Source organism: Acanthochromis polyacanthus, chromosome 15, assembly GCF_021347895.1.
Source record: "Acanthochromis polyacanthus isolate Apoly-LR-REF ecotype Palm Island chromosome 15, KAUST_Apoly_ChrSc, whole genome shotgun sequence".
NCBI lineage: Eukaryota > Metazoa > Chordata > Actinopteri > Pomacentridae > Acanthochromis > Acanthochromis polyacanthus.
Window position 1 is genome coordinate 9493873 of NC_067127.1, and position 19320 is coordinate 9513192.

At 41.0% G+C, this 19320-nt stretch overlaps 1 protein-coding gene across 2 annotated transcripts in view; it reads left to right on the top strand.

Moving 5' to 3' along the window:
* zcchc24 (zinc finger, CCHC domain containing 24) overlaps window positions 1-19320 on the top strand; it is a 38683-nt gene that overhangs the window by 3819 nt on the left and 15544 nt on the right. The window contains exon 3 of one of the 2 annotated variants that reach the window (XM_051959777.1): window positions 1644-1832. The exons of the other annotated variant lie outside the window; for it this stretch is intronic. Coding sequence (XP_051815737.1) covers window positions 1644-1817 — 174 coding nt within the window. The 3' untranslated portion in view covers window positions 1818-1832. Of the gene's footprint in view, window positions 1-1643; window positions 1833-19320 lie in introns of those variants that run through there. 2 annotated transcript variants of the gene reach the window in all.

Consider the following 19320-nt stretch of genomic DNA (forward strand, 5'->3'; position numbering starts at 1 on the left):
ACATAAGTATTACATAATACAGTCTTCAGTGCATATAAATACATTACAGTTATCTAATTCCTTATCTTATGTTTTGTATTACAACAAGTGAGTGACTTGTGTTGTGCTTGCTTCAACCTCTTTCCCTCTCTCGCTCCCTTTTTTTTTGGATCTGGTCTGACCTACTTGTTAAACAGGCTGGCCTCTGTCTTCTGCAGTCATGTGTGTGTGTCTATATGTGGACTTGTGTGCATCTTAACTGCCAAAGCATTACGCAAAAAAACTATACGTTATTAGCCATGATAAACAAGCTATTTGAGCTTTTTCAAATTTTAAGGCCAAAGGTGAAACCGCCTGCGTTTGCATCAGATTGTCATCTTAGCTGTGTTAGCATGATTGCAAGATTTAAAAATCACGAGTAAATACTATAGGTACCGTCTTTTCTGACACGCAGCTAAAGATTTTACTTTCATTTCTCAAAACTGCAGTTTTGCATTCCACTGCCTTCCAGTTTCCCACTGGTTCAGCCTGTTGTGGTGCAGGCTTTTTTTTTTGGGAAGCACCATGGCAAATCCACCTTGAGGTCGAGAAGGGAGGCTGCAGCACACTAATGTGTGACTAATGGGGGCCCAGCTGTTGTCATCACCTCGAAATGTGAACTCATCTGGGAAAGCAAAAGGAGAATTTAAGGTTTCATGCAATCCCTGCTAATATGCTTTAAATGAGGACTGGGCAGATTTTTTTTAACCCTAGTTATTACCGCTGATACTATAGGATCGTGTATTACATAAATTACCAGAGTAGATATATGTATTTGAATATAGAATGGCAAATACTGTGTTCATGCACAGTATTAAGCAATATTTCTAGGAGTTTGTAGCTGCCTTTGAAATTGCTATGGGAGATCTGTCATTGCGATGTTACATGGCACCTTGTAAACTCCATAGCTGGGACTGTGGGCTGCAAGTGATCCGATTTCATATGAGCAACACGATGGCACTTTCCTTTGGAATTGTGGAATTTTTTTTTTGTTGGACTCAGGGCGTCGAATGATCTCCCGTCCCTCCTTTGCCTCTCCCTTTTGTCTTCTCTACTTTTCCCTGGGTGAGGTGCGATAGCCTAACCCCAGCCCTAAGTTTCTTTTGCATGGAACGGTAACGAGGAGCAGATGTGAGATTAAAATGCGTTGACTTGCTTTATGACATATGATGACTGGTCTCAGAAGGCCTGTAAAAGACCCATGTACTGATGAAATATCTCCTGGACAGCTCCAAACTGCAATGTGTGGGAATTAGATCATCTATTGACAGCTCTAACGGGAGTTTGGAATTGCACTATATCAGGAAAATTGTAGCTTTTGCCTTCATTTTTCCTTTAAGTAACACTCTACCTGTTGACATGAGCATTGATCAAATGATACTGATATTCAACACCGAAGCAGGTGTACATTAGGTAACGCACAATTTAGTGTGTTTTATTTCTAAAAACCACATGCCTTGAACATTAAACTTCACTTTATTATGTCATAACAAAAAGGCTCAAATGTTGCATTACTGAACACAACCCATTTGAGAGCAGAAGCTGTGAAATGACTCTTTCTATGGAGTAAAGTATTGCGTTGTGTTTGTCAAAATCACTCAGCCGTCTTCTGGTTTGTATTTCAGCTGTTCGTTAAACTGCCAACAGTAACTCAAAAAGCAGTGAAGTCTCCAGACGGCCTCTGCACCTACACAGGTCAACGCCATCTCAGTTATTTAGGTCTCTCCTGGGCTTATTTCTCCATAAATTCACCTACAACATTTACATTATTGCCCAGTCACCTGTCATTGCGTGCCTAATCAGGGATAGTTCAGCCTTATTCAACCAGCTCAAGACCCAAATAACAGATGTGACGCACAACTTGCAATAGGAACTCAGGTTTTTGATGGCAACAGAGTTCAACTTACTGATTATCCATTTTCCAAAGAATATTTCCATTAGTCTGTTTCACAGTGTGCAGTAATTAGTTGTGTGTCTGTGTAGTTCAGTGTAATAGTTTGTCCTGTCCAGAGATGCTTTGCCAATGAAAACAAAGGATCCTGCTTTGTAGAGTGCTGCTAAGTTTGTCATCCTGGTCCAGCATGGAGAATCATATTCTGATGACATGTACAGTCTTTCTCTTCTTCACTTCAACATGTTTTATTGTGTTGTTTTGAGCTGTGACTTTTATCACCCACTGGAAAAGTGTAGCTTTTATAAATCAAGTGATTATCGACAGATTTCCTTACATTGATATCTCCGTGCTTTCTAATGCTGCTCAAAGTGAAGCCATTAAATAATTGAGGTTACCAAAGTGCTAATGCATTACATGAAGTGTAGGATTATTTTTTATTGTAACATGTTAACATTGGAAACACATAGAAGAGGCTTGTGGCTGTACCGAGAGAATTATTTTTCAGGGAACTCTTGTAGCTGAGTGAAAGCCACAGGCCTGGCAGCAGCTGCCCAGTGCTCCCTGTCATGGGGACAGAGGTGTTATGTAAACTGGCTTTTATTCGGAAAATGAGGTCGCTCCCCTAGTTATGAGCAGAATGCCTCTCACTGCCACGCTTTGGCCCCATTCCAAGATGTCTTCCACTTGCACTCATGATTTGGTTTCGTTGTGAGGACTAATCCTCTCAACAGCTGGCCCCACCTCTGATTTGAGCGATCAAAATGATGCACTGAATGACATCTTCTTGCTATGTCTCCCTGTAGAAAGATTAACTCATGGAAAATGTCTTTGCCGCAATGCAGGTTTGTGGGTATGTGGGGGTGGCTGCTGCTGCTGTGTGTGTTTTTTGCGTGTCTTTGAGCTACAGTGGATTCCTAAGTTACAATTCCCCATTCCCCGTCACAATGCGATCCTCTGGTTCAGTCGTTAAGAATTATAGCTTCCTGGGCAAGTTTGTTTATTTATTCAGAGAAATTTCAGGTTTTCTTTAAACTGGTAGAATACCACAAAAATGTGGTTGCAAATCTATCATGTGAAATTGGCTGAAGCTGAACTTCAGGGGAAAGTGTTCTGTTTTGATAGGCATGTATTCATATTGATATCAGCTGACTGAGAAATTTTGCTTTTGGGGCCTTTCGATCAATAGTTGTTTATTTGGAAGATTTATAGCACTCTCATATGTTCCATTGAATATAAGGCCTCAGCCAGCAGCTGGTTAGCTTAGCATAGCACAAAGACACTGAGGGAAACAGCCACCCTCCTCTGTCCAAAAATAACAAAATCTGCCCCCCAGCACCCACTTGTAAAACACTAACCTGCCCTTTTTACACTTGAACTCTGTCTTTGAGCTAAGTTATGCTAACCAGTTGCTCCTTGTTGCCTCATAGTTAATGCACAGATATGAGTGCAAGTATCCCGCTACAGGAAAGCTGATGTGCATATTTTCTTTTGAGTCAAGCCTCGCTGTAATGTAAATATACTCCTATAAGCTGCTGCCTCCAGATGAGGCTGCAGAGGTTGGCGATGATATACAGATTTGTCTTTTTTGTCCTGCTGTGGGACAAATTAAATTTATTTTCCGTGTATTAAGCCAGTGAATGTTCTACATGTATCAGTGTGCAAAAAATAACAGGCAGGGCAGATAGAAGAGCCATACCAAGAGCATCTCGGTTACTGTGTTGATCAAAAACACGTGGAGCCCATTGATCCGCATACAGAGGATTCTTTATCACCCCAGTATAATGCACCTTTTGTTCAGTTTGTTATGGTGTCAGTGGAATGTGTGCATATATATATATATATATATATATATACACACACATAACATTAATCTCAGTGTTTATTTCTTCTATATTAAGCTTTAGTTTCTTTTAACTTCTGACCAACATATGATACATATACTGGTATGTAATTGAATCATTCAAGTTACCAAAGCCTACAGAATGAATGAGGATGACTTTCAATAGGATGATTCACTTTCATTTGTACAAGTGTTACATTTCCTCTCATCCAGGCCCCTGTCAGTCAGTCGGTCAGTCAAAAGCCTGTGACTGGGCCATGCCTGAATCTTCCCAAGCATGTATCCGATCTGTATCTGTGACCATATGCCTGTTACTGTGATGGTCCTCACACCTCACGTGGTGTTAATTTCAACGGCAGTCTGTCCTTTGTGACAAATGGTCACCATAATCTCCCATAACAGTGTCAACACGGAGACCTGAAGCGAGCTGCGAAGTGAGGCCCTCTTCACACCAGAGGCGGATCGCACTTTGAGTAATGTGCAACTTGCCAAAATGTGTGCTTTTCCTTTGGTAGCGGTGTTAGAGTTAATGACTTGTCATTATTGGGGCCCATTTTGTCTACCATAACAAACAGCGGCGGTAGTTGTTTTAGCAAAATGTATTTGCTTTAAAATTTTCCACTGTTTGAGAGAGCAATGATCGTCTTCCAAATTGGTTGGTGGTCATGCTGGGATAATTGTGCCCTGACTTTGTTTTAATGTTTCTGTGTGTTGTTGCACTGGGGCATAGTGGTGGAGTAGAGGGGGGGAATGTGCCAGATACACGTAGCAAGTTTCTAATTTACCATGTGTTCCGTCACTGCCCAGCACTCTGTCTGTCTGCTTCACTCGAGGAAAGCAAGTATGCTAGCCTTGTGTAGGCACGCCCAGTAACTGTGATGTTAAAGTCTTCATTAAATGAGATGTCATGGTCATTCACTTTCCCTACATGTTCTTTATCATATGTATTCTGAGAAAGATTTAGAGGCAAATTTACCGTGCCAGGATATTAAGTCTGGTCCTCTTTGGTATGTCTTTAACTGAGATTAAAAAAAAAATGGAATATGCTTTGCTTCTAAATGAAGATAATCGCATTTATCAAAATGAAAATGCCTGGAGGATACTAGCAGCATCTGTATTTGTTTTATTATTATTATTTCTTCATCGTTTAGCAAGCGTGTTGGGCATTTTTTATTCATATAAAAGTCTCAGGTGGCTGTTTGCAAAGTGCAGGTTTTCATATCCACATCTGGAAGGTAGAGTGTTCCCATGTTGGCGTTTCAGCTGTTAACAGTTAATCAGAAATCATTGGCTTTGTTTGTGGATAACTCTGCGGGAATAAAACAAGACAAAACTATCCTCTTTACTTCACTCAGTTCTTCTGTGATTAACATGTTTTCCTACTTTTTTCCATAAAATCTGTTTAACTTTCTGTGAAATTCTAATTTCCACTCTAAAAAAAAAAAGATTTCCAGCATAATTTTCAATCAAGTGTAATATTCTTGTCTGCAGCTTCTCTTTCATATTCAGAGCAGCTCTGCCTCAAGCCGCTGGCAAAACATTTGTCAGCTCTTGTTCTGGAAATATGCTGCTAAATTGTCTAAACTAGCCTGCCATCCCCCTTTGATAGTTAGTCCAGTGCTGATTATTCAATAGTTCAACAGATTATGTGGGCTTAACGTAGCTGGAAACGTTTGCTGTCCCCTGGAGGTTAATGTTCCTGGGAAGAGAGAACATAGATCCTACATCTGTCCTTTAGCTTTTCTAATCTCTATTTATCCAGCTCCTGCCTGCACTGACAAAAAACCTATAGTGAAATCTCGTATTTATATTTTCTTCTTTCTCCAGCCATCTGTTTTCCATCTTAGTTTACTCCTCCCTCCCTCCATGCATCCAGCAGTTTGTTAATCCTGTCGATAAACAATCTTTCAACAACGCAGTCACACTTCAACATTTGTCATGAGAGAATGCTTCACATTTTACCCCCATGATCTCTGTGCCCCGAGGGCAGGTCTGACATGGCTGCAGTTATTTGCTGTGGCAGATTGGATGTGTCACTGTCATGCCATTCAGTGCTATTGAGTTTGTGTCAGACACAGAGAGGGTATAGTTCGAAAGGCCTGAGAAGGGAGCAAGGGCTAAGAGACAGCGAATAAGAGGAGCGAGGGCACTTCCCCTGAAAGGAAATCAAAGTTAAAAGAATGATAAAAGTGTGGTTTCCTGCCAGCTGGTTTGTGTTCTGTACAGAAATCCCATTCTTCCTCTCCATTTTTGCTGAGACAACAATCGCACCACTTCCTGTTTTGGTAACTGTGACACAGTGAACCGTCACATTTAGCCACGGTCAGGGATGCACGGATGAACTGTTGAAATATGGTGAGATAGTGATGGAAGCTCCAGACTCACCATGAGGAGAAGACTTGGTGTCTGCATAGGCTGAGTGGATAGATAGGCGAAGCTTACCTGACTCTAAGTCTTACAGTTATCTCATCGCAAATGGATTTTGCACATCCAATCATCTGGTTCTGTGAAGCTCAGATTTATGGTGTATTGTCTAAACTATGTTAGATGACTTTATTAGCTTCATTTCCAGATTTTCTTATGTAATGCTTTGTTATATGAATCTCTTTCCAGTCAGAGCCAGTAATGTAAAATGCAGGCTGGAGTTAATAAAAGAAAATAAACAATAATGCGTTTGAGGCACTTGCTCATCACATTGCTTTATGTAATCTTGTTTTTGCAGCATGAGCGAAACCAGGTCAGCACTCATTCTAGAACCTTTTCTTCTATGTTCTACCTCTTTTATTTTCTTTATATCTTGTTGCATCTTAGCACAAAAGCCTTGGTAGATATTTTAGCCTACTACATCTAAATTCTTACAGTATGAAGAATGATGGCAGCAATATAGTTTAGTAGCAACACTTGGCTGGTGTTCTTAGCACAACTACAGTGCCGTGGAGGTCAGCAGCGCTGCACTGAGGCCTCAGGAACTAGAACAGGATGGTTCACCTTTCACTGAGGGAGAAAGGAGGAATCAGAGGGTCAAAGGTGAGATTTTCGCTACAGCATGATGTCCTGTTAGCACACCATGTCCAGAGGGCTCTCTTAGCTCTCATGTACTGTCTGTTCTCTTTGCACACTTTGTTAAGGTGTACATGTAATTTTAATTCAGCAACTTCACCATTTTTGTTCATTAATTCCCACTCCATAATGAAGATTCTTTTTGTATGTTTGAATATGCTGATTTCTGGCAATGTTCCTGTTGAAATCATTTAGCATTTTTAAAAATGATTCTTATTGTGTTCCCTTGGTCTGATAGCACAGTAAATTTATTGTCTTCAGTTTTTAAACTTTTGTTCAGATAAAATATAGTGATGCCATTTTGTTTCTATTCACTGTTTCCCGATTTTCTCCAGACCGAACTATGATCTGATTAATCAAGAATGTTTCACTGATAATTACAGTAATGGTTGTTTTAACTGTAGATGCCACAGTTGGGGTTCAGCTAATCTGATTTGGATCTTGGCATTTTATTAGATTCTCTTATTGACATTCAAACATTTCTTAAGCTGACAAACAGCCAATTAGAATTTAAACTACCTGATTAAGATCCTTTACAGATTTACAGACTCACATACCCTCATCTGTCTTCGCTTGAACTCGTTAGTGAGTACAGAGAGGTAGACGATGAAAGGGAAACCACTAGAACAATATCCACATCAAACGCACAACTCATTTTCACGCTTTTCTCTGCCAGTTCATCAGTATTTGGCTGAACTAATTGCTCCTTGTAGCAGCACCGATTCTTGTCACTTGAAAACAACAGTAATTCTTTCGTGAAATAAGACGAGACCGAACGATTGGACGGACAAGCAGACGGACAGACAGAGACACTGTGAAGCTGCGAGTGCTGGCACACTGGACTGGATTTGGTGTCAAGAGATCAGGGACTGACACTGCTGGCTTTGTGTCGAGCTTGAATGGGCACCTTAGGGAGAGACTGCGGTTCTGAATGGGCACCATTGGGGAAAGCCCTAGTGGTGGGAATGGAGGCTGGTAATTAAGGCAGTCATTGTATGTCTGTAGGATATGCTAGACAGAGAGGTCAGGAAGGCAGGCCTGTATTGTTCCCCCAGCAGGGTCCTCACTGCATCACAGTGGTGCGTCAGACTCAAGTATGTTTGGAGAGCCTTGGATCTTACCGAGAAAAAAAAAGACTTACTACACCAAACCACACGGGCAGTCCTGTATAGTCAGTTTGTTTATATGTCAACATATAGACTATAGGGGCCTCTTCTGTGGTTTTCATTTATAACTTTATTTTCTCTCTCTTTATATTTAAGTGTCTCGAAGTCCTTTTCTGGCAGACCACTCGGAAACTTTTGCCCTGTCATGAGTCAGGACAACAGATTAAAACACAGTTTACAGACACTAGAGTGTCTTCAGTCACCTTAAATCAGATAGAATACTGTCTGAGTTTTAAGTGTTTTGCACAAGTTACAATTGATCAAATGGGATAGAAATAACACTGTGCAGGGAGAGACAACTAACACCCAAAATGACTTATTACCTCTTAAACAGGATTAAAAACGTGATTTACAGTGTCAGATATACTGTTTGTACATTGTGTGATAAAAGAAAATGTATGAAATTATAAGATGATAGCTTGACCCTTTCTAAACTTGTTATATTAGAAAAAATAAATAAATGTATGTTATTTGAAATCCACTTATATATGCCCTGTAGATGATAATAATTAGGTCACTTTCTGACTCGTTATGTGAATTAATTGAGAAAAATTTTACAAAAACAGAAAATATTCTGGTTAGTGTATCTTCTTTATGAAGTTTCTGGAAAAAGGAGTTGAGGTAAAAGGATTCGGATGAGGAAAATGTTAGTAAGAGTTACATAAAATATACTCAGATGTCACTCTGTAAACTGATGCTTTACCACTTGCAGGATGAAATCACTGCTTGCACTATGAGAGGCTGAATGACTATGAATATACAAATACGAATATAAACAAGAACTGTGAATAGACTGATTAGATTTTTGTTTGAAGAGTTAAAGTGTACAAGATACGAGTAAATATAACTCAGGCTTGTTTTCTGAAATGTATCAGCTCAAGAATTAAAGCAGTAATTTGAGGTCACTGTATTGGGATTTCGCAGTGCTTTTTCTTTTGGAGTGCAGCTATTCAAGTTCATAAGATAGAAACACTAAATTTGTCAAGAAAATAACACACTTTTCCAGTTATACTAGTAGATTTTCTTACTTTTTACTGTCGCAATGTGTTCTGTGTAACTCAAGTCTAATTGTAGGTCTTATTTTGTCACAGCATTCATGCAGTGTTTCTGTAAGTGAAAATAGATTTTGGTGACTGCCTCCATACAAAAAAATAATCCACATTTCATTTGGACGCTTCCCCTCTCTATCTGTCCGCTTTGCTGTGTAGTGTGTCGAGAAGTTCCTGGCAGGGATAAGGGCTGGGGGGGTGGGGGAGTTGCACCATGGGAATGTTTTTACAGAGTGACCCCTGATCTTCCTTCCAGTCGCTGCAAAGGCTCTGAAGGCCTTGCGTCTGTCTCTGCTCTAACACTCACTCAGTCAGGTTACCAAAGAGAGAGACAGAGACTGAGAGTGAGTGGAGACTGCCGTGTAAACAGATAAGGCTTAGCAGAGGCAGTGGTGGCGTGCTGTGTCAGACCTATTCTCTCTTTCATAGAGTCACAGCAGACAGAAAAACATCATCGCAAAACTGCTGCGACCGGTACCTGTCAGGATATTTCTGAATGGGTTAAACAGAGAAAGAGCCTTTCATAGGGAGAAACCATATAGGGCCATAGGTCCAATATAGCATTGACACCAAGTGACACTGAGATTAGCAACACACGTGTACAGTATATCCAGCGCAGTGACTTTCATAAATATGCAGGCGCACACACTCGCACAGTCACATACACACAACTACAGGCAACACAAGCCAGATATGTGCAAACACACAACTTCCTGTGGCAGATGACAATGTTTTGTGCACCTCTGTATGGCCTAGTCTGCAACCCAACCTGCTCTTGTCATTCACTTTACTGGTAACCCAACGCTGCTGTGCAGCTGCGCAGCTTGTTGGGTTTAGTGGGACTATGGCTAAGTCCAAGGCTAGCAGAGGGCAAGGGGGAAATTCACACCCACTGCCCCACTTAGCGTTAGCCCTTAACGCCCAGTAAATATGGTAAGCGTAGGAGTATGGTAAACTTATCCTTTGTCTGTGAAAAGAAGCAGCCTCCATGGTGCGGTGTGTTGATGGAAGCTTCTGGGTTCAACCAGGACAGATTCCAAGGCCCAGTTGGCCCGCACTTGTGTTTTCTATGAATGGAGCATGAAGAGAGAGAAAGGATCCTGTCAAAAACATCAGCTTTTAAACAAGAGAATGTTATTGGTATGAATCAAAACACCCACATGTTTGACTCTCGGGGGTATCCATCAGTCATCCAAGAACATGACACTGAGATCCATGGTCGATTAGGGAAGCAGGGTTGTGGAAATCTAGGATTCTGGGAATAGGATTTTGGCAGAGAGCACGCTGGCATGGTGATATGCCTCCACAGCTGTCTTGGACGCAAGTGATGTTGGTTGTGTTACTGAGAAGAAAAACCTGAACATACACAAACATCCACATACATTATGTACATGTGCATATGTGGTATGTCTACATGCATAGTATAGCGGGCACTGAGTTTAGAATATAGTGCTCCGTTGGGGCGTCAGTGGAATTTCATTATCATTTTTTATTATATGCCCTTGAAAATAAAAATCCTCTCATTATTTGGTTGGGCACAGTAAAACCTGAGTGTATTAATTGTCTTAACACTGAAATCGGCTGCTTACAACTCCACATAACACAAGACCTGCACCTCCAGTTTATCAAAACAACCTGAAATTAAAGCTGCAAGCAGTGTTGGACAGGTCCTTGCATCCTTGCTGGTCAGCGAATCCATGCACGTGTACCGGGTGGCGCTGTGACTGAGAGTGTATGTTGACCTGTGAATGTGATGAGGATTGGACTCTGATCACACATGTAAAATTTCAGGCAGATTGGATCATTAAAGAGGCTAGTTATAGAGCTTTTCCTGTCCATCCGGCAGGTGGCGCTGCAACCAAGAGTGTATATTGGCCTATGGATGTGATCAGGATTAGTCTCTGATCACACATATGAAGTTTCAAGAAGATCAGAGCATGTGTAGGCTAGTTATAGAGCATTTCCTTCCATCCACTAGGCGGCGCTATAACTGTGGCTTTATATCAGCATGTGAATGCGATCAGGGCAGGACATTGATCATACGTGTAAAATTTGAGGGAGATTGGAGCATGTACAGGGCAGTTACACAGCATTTCCTGTTTTATGGCAAATTATCAAAATCCAGGGGTCGCCATTTCCATGCCCTCAGACTTTTGCGGAGCATTTTGTTAACTTTTGATCACCCATGTCTGTGGTAGATCCTGGGCAAATTTTAGCTCTGTTGGAGTTGCCCTGTTTGAGTATATAGCTTTTGAAAATGGTCAAAAATGTCCCAAAATCATAAAATATGACATAATTCAAAATGGCCAACTTCCTGTTGGGTTTTGGGCATGGGTGTCAAATACATTTTTGCATGTCTTAAGCAGTTACATATGTCTACCAAATTTGATACCTGTAGATGACATGTACTGGCCATAGTAAATGTTTGAAATTTTCCAGATGGCGCAATGGAGCCATTTTCCCACAATGAGGTGAAATTCCCCTTAAAACTTCAAATGTTTCACCAATCCAGATGCGTGTGGTAATTTTCGCAAACATTTGAGCACTTTCAACCTGTCAAAAAGTACTTTGTTTGTTACAGCAATGATGCATTGCCACGGCAACAGCGTTTTATGAATCGTCAAAATCTTCACACTGCGGCATCATCAAGGTGGGAAGATTGAGCTGTCAAATTTTCAGAATGATATGGCTCTTTTACTATTAATTTTAAAATTTATTTAATTAAATAATAAATTCGCTTAACTCAGGGAACCAACCTAGAGGCCTCAAGAGGCATGGAAGACTAATAACAAAACAAACCCAAAAGCTAAGGTTAGCCTACTGTTGGTAACACCAAGGCAGGAGAACAAAATAACAAGGGAAGTCTAACTAACTAAAACTAAGCAACCAGAACTCTGCACTAAAATCCTAAAGCTCAACCCAAACTGCTCTTGACTATAGGGAGACAACAGATGATTTTCCTTGACCCAGGATCCACGGAGGACAAGGAGCCGGAGGAGTCAGGTAACCAAAAGCAAGCAGAAGTCAGCATGGAGGGACAAAGACAGTCAAGAATCAAACAACGACTGATGACGGTTTTTATAGGACACCAGGACCTGATTAGCTGGCCTCCACCTGCACATGATCTGCTGATGACAGATGACACACACCTGGACTCCTCATCAGCACAGCACACACCTGCAAAGAGAGAGAGAGAGCAAGGCCGAGGGAGGAGAGAGCCCTGCCACAGCTCACAGCCTAAGCTGTGGCTGTAACAAAACATGTGACTTTGCATGTTTAACACCTTATTTTGCAAATAAATCAACACATTTTTGCCATCTGCAAATTGCACTTTAAAGAAAAGAGCCGTTATTTGTCACGTTGAGATAAAACGGAATAAAATGTTCCCTCTCCAGACTTTACAGTAGAGCCTGGAAGTTGCCTGATCTCAGACCAGCTCTGTGTCCCAGCAGGACCATACATTCATCATGCCTGCTTGCCTGTAGTGGGGAAACAAAATATATGTGAATATAAGTAAACGGAGTGCAGGATCCCCCTGGTCGATAGAGTGCTTTGAATTTCATTATGCAACAAGCTGTCCGGCTGTTAGTAACGAGGCCCGTGAAAAGAAGTGATCGCTGGATGTGATGAAGATCAAATGTAATAGTTTACGCCACCATGAATCTGATTGTAACATCCACACTATTAGAAAGGCTGATAAGAGCGTTTATGACTGTTTGCTTGGTGTCATAAAGGGAAGTGGGCTGTTTGATTAATACGAGCAGCTGGCCGGCTCCAGGTTCAGCACATTCTGATGTTGCATATAACTTAGAGAGGGGGTAATGGGGCGGTTTATATACTAAAATGTGATCTGTCACACATGTGAGATAACCAGAATTATGACTAACACATTCTACATTTCCCCCAAGTGCTACGTGGGGTGGGGTGAGGACGCAGAGGAGGAAGCTTCCCCTTGACCCTGCTCTTAGCTTTACTGCTCAATGCAGCAGCCTTATTTTCAGCACATAATCGATGGCTGCCAATATTTAGAACGATGCCGTTGCTGCTCTTCAACAGAAGCTTAGAAATACTATAAACAAACACACCTGATCTACGTGAGGCCTGATCTATGCTATGGAGCCATTTTGCCACATGTGCGCAACTCCCATAAAATATAAAATTTTTCGCCAGTCCTGATGTGAATGCAAAGTTTGATGCATTTTGGGGTATGTTTAGGCCGCCAAAGTGGAGTTTGAAAAGACGGGATAAGAGTGAAGAAGAAAAAAAAGAAACCCTAGGGTTTCAGTAAGGTCCTTCAGCACCGTCAGTGCTCCGACCCCAATTACAGGTCCCTAAATTTCATTTATAAGCAATAACATTATTAAAGATGACTTAGCTGAGATTTGCTTTAATCTAAATCAGCAGGTCAGTATATTGTGTTGTGCCAACTTTACCATTTTGTTTTACATATCAGAAACTGAAAGACTAGAAGACCTTTTGTTATCATTCTACTTAATTAAGCCATTGACTAAAACACACAAATGTCAGTGCATAGTAAAAAAAAAAGGGGGGGGGGGGGGTAATCTTATTTCGTTGATTTAAAAAATGCTCTCCTGGGGTATTTCTGCAGTCTTTCGGGATGTAGCATTTTATTTCTACCATATGTGTTTGTTTTTATTACTGTATTGCGGCAATCCCGCTTCTATTTCCTCACTTTTTTTGTTTTATTTGAAAGGGACGAACAGAAATACAAGTGAAACCATAACAACTTTATGATCTGCGCTTGTAAAAATGCCTCAACAATTTCTCAGTAGGCACTTGATGACAGCAAAACATACACAAAAAAAACACAACTTTTCATGCTTTTTAGTAAAGCCTGTCCACTTATCAACATGACTGATAGCTGTGGGATTTTTCATCTTTGGTACAGCTGTTTTGATTTACCTTTTCCCTGTGTGATATCTCAGCATGTCAAAGAACAGACTAAACACAAGTGATATGCTTTAAGAGAACCTGAGAAAAGGTTAACTCTATAGTGCCATGATAAAGTGTTTGCCCCCGTCTTGAATTCTTATTTATTTTTAATATTTCCTATACTTAAATGTATAAGACCATCAAACAAATTTAAATATTAGACAAGGATAACCAAATTACACACAGAATTCAGTTTTTAAATGATAATTTAATGTTATAAGGCGAAAAGAAGCTATCCAAACCTATCTGGCATTATGTGAAAAGTAAGTGTCCCCCTTGGTAAATCATGAATTAACTGTAGCTAATCACATTTTTGGAAAGCAAGTTCAATTTCACTGACCACACCCAAGCCTGATTACCTCCAGACCTGTTCAGTCAAGAAATCACAGAACCTGCCTGACAAAATGACGTCAGCCAAAAGATCTCAAAAAGCAGCAACAAAATGCTGCCATTTGACATGCCAGGAGAGCCATTATTCACAAATGGAGAAAACATGAAACAGGGGTGAACCTTTCTAGGAGTGGCTGGCCTACCAAAATTACCCCAAGAGCGAGTGACAGCTCCTTCAGGAGGTCACAAAGGAACCCAGGACAACATCTAAAGAACTGCAGGCCTTCTTTGCCTCAGTGTTCATGACTTAACAATAAGGACTGGGCAAAAATGGCATCCATGACAAAATTTCGAGGCAAAAACCACTGCTGACCAATAAGAACACAAAGGCTCATCTTACTTTTGCAAACAAACATCTGAATTATCTTCAAGACTTTTGGGAGAATATTCTATGGACTTACGAGACAAAAGTTGAACTTTTTGGAAGAACATCATACCAAAAGTCAAAGATGGTGGGGTAGTGTGATGGTCTGGGGCTGCTCTGCTGCTTCAGGACCTGAACTACTTGCTGTAATTGATGGAACCATGAATTCTGCTCTCTACCAGAAAATCCTGAAGGAGAATGTTCAACCATCAGTTCATGACCTCAAGCTGAAGCTTCAAGCTCAATTCTGCAGCAGGACATCGATCCAAAACACACCAGCAAGTTGACTTCTGAATAGTTTAAAACAAACCAAATGAAGGTTTTGGAGTGGCCTAGTCAAAGTCTGGACTTAATCCAATTGGAATACTGTGGCATGACCTTAAAAAGGTAATTCATGCTCGGAAACTCTCCAGTGTTGCTTAATTAAAACAATTCTGCAAAGAAGAGTGGGCCATAATATCTCTCTAGAGATATGAAAGTCTTACTACCAGTTATAGAAAACGCTTTATTTCAGTTGTTGCTGCTGAGGGTGGCCCAACCAGTTATTAGGCTTAGGGGGCAATTACTTTTTCACACAGGGCCAGGTAGCTTTAAATATTTGTTTTCATTTTGAGCTTACTTGCGTTATCTTTGTCTGATATTTAAATTTTTTTGATTATCTTAAACATTAAAATGAGCAAAATATGCAAAACAATAAGAACTCGAGAAGGGGGCAAATACTTTTTCACAGCACTGTAGATACTTGTTTTAAGATCATTACAGAAAGTGATTTTGTGCGTTGTGGTATCGTATCAGTCTCTTCCAATAGAAACGGACACTTAATTCTGCCAAGCGGAGGCCATTTACTAAAATGAACTATTTTGGCATCGCCCCGAAGGCTGGAAACGAACTTGCGGTTATCCTTTAAAACAGTTGGAGTAGTTGTAGTCCTTTCGAAATCCTCCCCTCTGTATCACGGTTTACCCAGAAACCCACAGGAAGAAACTGTGAGTGTCACGGCCATCCACCTTGTATAATGTGCACTGCTGATTTTTGTTGCACTGCTTCAGGTCCGTGTGGGTTTGTGGTTCTTTTAGGAAATGTTGCAGCTTTCAAATCGATGTGGATTTGACTATACACCAAAATTGTTATGGTTCTTTTCCAAATACCTCTATTTTTTTTACTTTTCTCTGTGTCTGCCCACTATTTTCTCTGCTGTTTCCCTCACACATATTACACCTGAGATGGGACAAGCACAGAGACTTTACGGCAGCACCCAAATGCCCCATAGGAATATTTAGACCTGGAAACAACTGGGATGTGCTATTGTGAGTAAACTGCTTTTTATAGGGTAATGAATGGCCATGCAACATAGGAATAGCTAAAATAAAGAGCTTCTAGAATATGAAACCTTTTTTAAGAATAGCACCCTGACCCACATGGGTGGAGAGCAGGTTCAGGCGAGCGCCGGTTTCGAAACTTAGAGGAGAAGTCGCATCAGGTGAGCTCACATATCATTTGCTGACTAATATTAGAAAATATAATGTGTCTTTGTCAGTGAGGTCATTTTATCAACACATTAAGATACTTGCATATTGACAGTTCATGTGTCAGTTTGAAATGTTAAATTTATACGCACTTGAACATATTTTGCACCCAAAGGGGAAAGTGTTACAGATAGCCTCCAGAGAGTTGCTCTGCTCTGCCAGCGCTCTGCTTGTCATCACATGCACAATAAATGAGGTGACTGAGTAAGCTACTATACATTTAAACAGCCCCAAAGTCTATTTAAGAATCTACTTTTTATTCTTGGTACCACCCTGTAATAATGGACATGGATGACAGAATATGAAAGAAATAGAAAATTACAGTGTTAAAAGTTCTGGTTATTATGTACCAATAATGTGCACTAGCATCATCAAAGTATTATTCACTGTAGAGATGAGCTGTTCAGTTTAAGAAAAAAAATGAGCAGGGGTCATTTTTTTAAGGAAGTATGCTAAAGGCTTTCGAGTTCCCGCTTCTTTATTGTATTGTAAAAAAAAAAAAAAAATGCTGCGTTTTGTCTTGTGTGACATTAATTTGAAGATTCCTGTCCAGTCCTTTTGACTGTTGGATGAACAAAACAACATGTTTGTTGCCATCACACTGGAATTTAGGAAAGTGTAATGTATGTTTTTCCCAAATCTTTTTGCTTTTTGTATCCTAAACTATCCATCCATCCATCCATCCATTCTCTATATACCGCTTTATCCTCACTAGGGTCACGGGGGGTGCTGGAGCCTATCCCAGCTGACTTGGGCGAAGGCAGGGGACACCCTGGACAGGTCACCAGTCTGTCGCAGGGCTACATATACAGACAAACAATCACACTCGCATTCACACCTACGGGCAATTTAGAGTAACCAATTAACCTCAGCATATTTTAGGACTGTGGGAGGAAGCCGGAGTGCCCGGAGAAAACCCACGCATGCACAGGGAGAACATGCAAACTCCATGCAGAAAGATCCCAGGCCCCCCCGGGATTCGAACCAGGGATCTTCTTGCTGCAAGGCAAAAGTGCTAACCACTACAGCACTGTGCAGCCCTATCCTAAACTAATAATTGATTAATCAATAAAATAATCAGTACATTAATTGAAAGTTTTAAAAAAAGTGGTTTGTAGGCGCGTGGGGTTGAGATTGATTAGTAAAGGAAAAACTAAAATGTTGCAGCTGACACTATGTTTAAAGTGGTGATTCAGTGTTATCATGATCTAACTTCAGTGGCTTTTTACCTTCTGCAACGTATATAATTGGGAAAAAAAAGTATGATCTTGATGTCCTTAGGTTGTTACTTCAAGACGGTTTCATGCATGCATTTGCGTGCTTTGGCGGTACTAGTGTCGGTGTGTGCAAAAACCCAAGTGTGTGTGATTGAAGCTATGTGCAGTACATGATGTGTAATGCTGCGGTTTATATTTAGAGACAGCTGTACGTGATAAGAATGCTTATCTCAGCAGTTGTAGATGTGGAGCTGTGAAGCAATGGAAGGAATACGAGGCATTTACAAGCTTCTGTGAGCTTCACCATTATGGCGAGCATGCACACTAAATCACTTTGAGATATTTAACTAAATATGTAGCCTGAAAGCCACACGCACACTTTTTGAGGAGTAAACTGAGAATACTGTGAGCTGGTTGCATGAATAATGCTAAAGTTGAGCATTTCCAAGGTGAAGATGGATAACAGGACACAACGTAGTGGTGTGTACGAGCATCAAAGAATTTACAAAGTGTGAGATTCAGTGTTGAAAAGCTCCATGAACAACATCTTGGCACTCAAAATGCCCCACCCATATGATTAATAGATATATGGTTACTGCGGCATTGTTAGGAAACGTTCAGGAAATATTACCTTGTCGTGTCTAAGAGAAGAATCAGGCGTGATTGATGCTTTGATCTTATTTGATGTTTCACAGACTAGAACCAGTTCTCAGGTTTAAACCACATCCAGGTTCCCGTCTCCCCTTCCCTCCCCTTGCAGCGTTCATCAGACCGCTAAGGCTAGCACGCTAACTGAAACCACATTAAAGCAATTAGAAGTTCTTATCAGAAATACTACGGTTAATGAGCAAACCAAACAAAAACTCCAAAAGGACTCAAAGCTAACATTGTGTGCTGAACCCCATCCGCTGTATCTGTAAATCTATCTCTTTCTGAATGGCCGCCAAACCAAACACAGACCCTGAGATGAGGACACAAGAGCAGACGCAGATATGCGCACGGGCACGCTCGCGCACGTGCATGCAGGGAAACGCAACACACACGGCTTTCTCGGCGGGGCTGGCTTGCTGTTCTTGTGTTGCTCTCTGAGTGATGTCCTGGGGGATGCGGAGAGGCAGAGCGGGGCCTGAGCTCCTCCGCTGTTCCTTTGTTTACACTGATGGTTTCCAGATGCTAGCTAGTGATCGGAGCACTACGGAACGCTGGGGAGCAGCCCAGCAGTTGGAGGGGCCTGCGCCAGCAAGCCTGGATTAAGGCAGCTCTATCTGGGATGCTTGGGGGAAAAAAACACGGCTTTGCTTTGTAATAACTCCGCAATTGTTTCCAAGAGACTTTTAGAAGAGTGATCATGAATTATCGCTTTGTATGTGAAGATCTTAAACGTGTAAAGAGAGGTAATTTGTTGCATGCAGCCTTCAGTGACGTCTTCGGTCATTAAGCGTAATAATTAGTCTCAAATGTAGACTCGGATTAATTGCTTCTGACTTCAATTAACATATTTGTTTTACTCAGTAATTTGATTCTTTAAACAGGCTCCAGCCAGGCCTTTTATTCTGATGCTGATTGCAAAGAGAGATTTTTGCACCCTGTAATTTCCCCTTTGACTTGTTTTTTCTGTGGCGAGCCTGAGTCATTGTCTGTCTCGTCCCCATTTCGGGGGGGATTGTTTTTATAAAACAGTGGTGCACTGTGCTCAAGGCAGGGCAAATTTATCACTTAAGCAGCACACCTGTTCCTCCCGTCACTTTCAGCCTGGGCCACTTTTCCTTACAGGCATTATAAAGAGACAGCTGCACCAGCAAAGGAGCCGTCTAGAGGAAAAGAGGGAGAGGGAGAGAGGTGA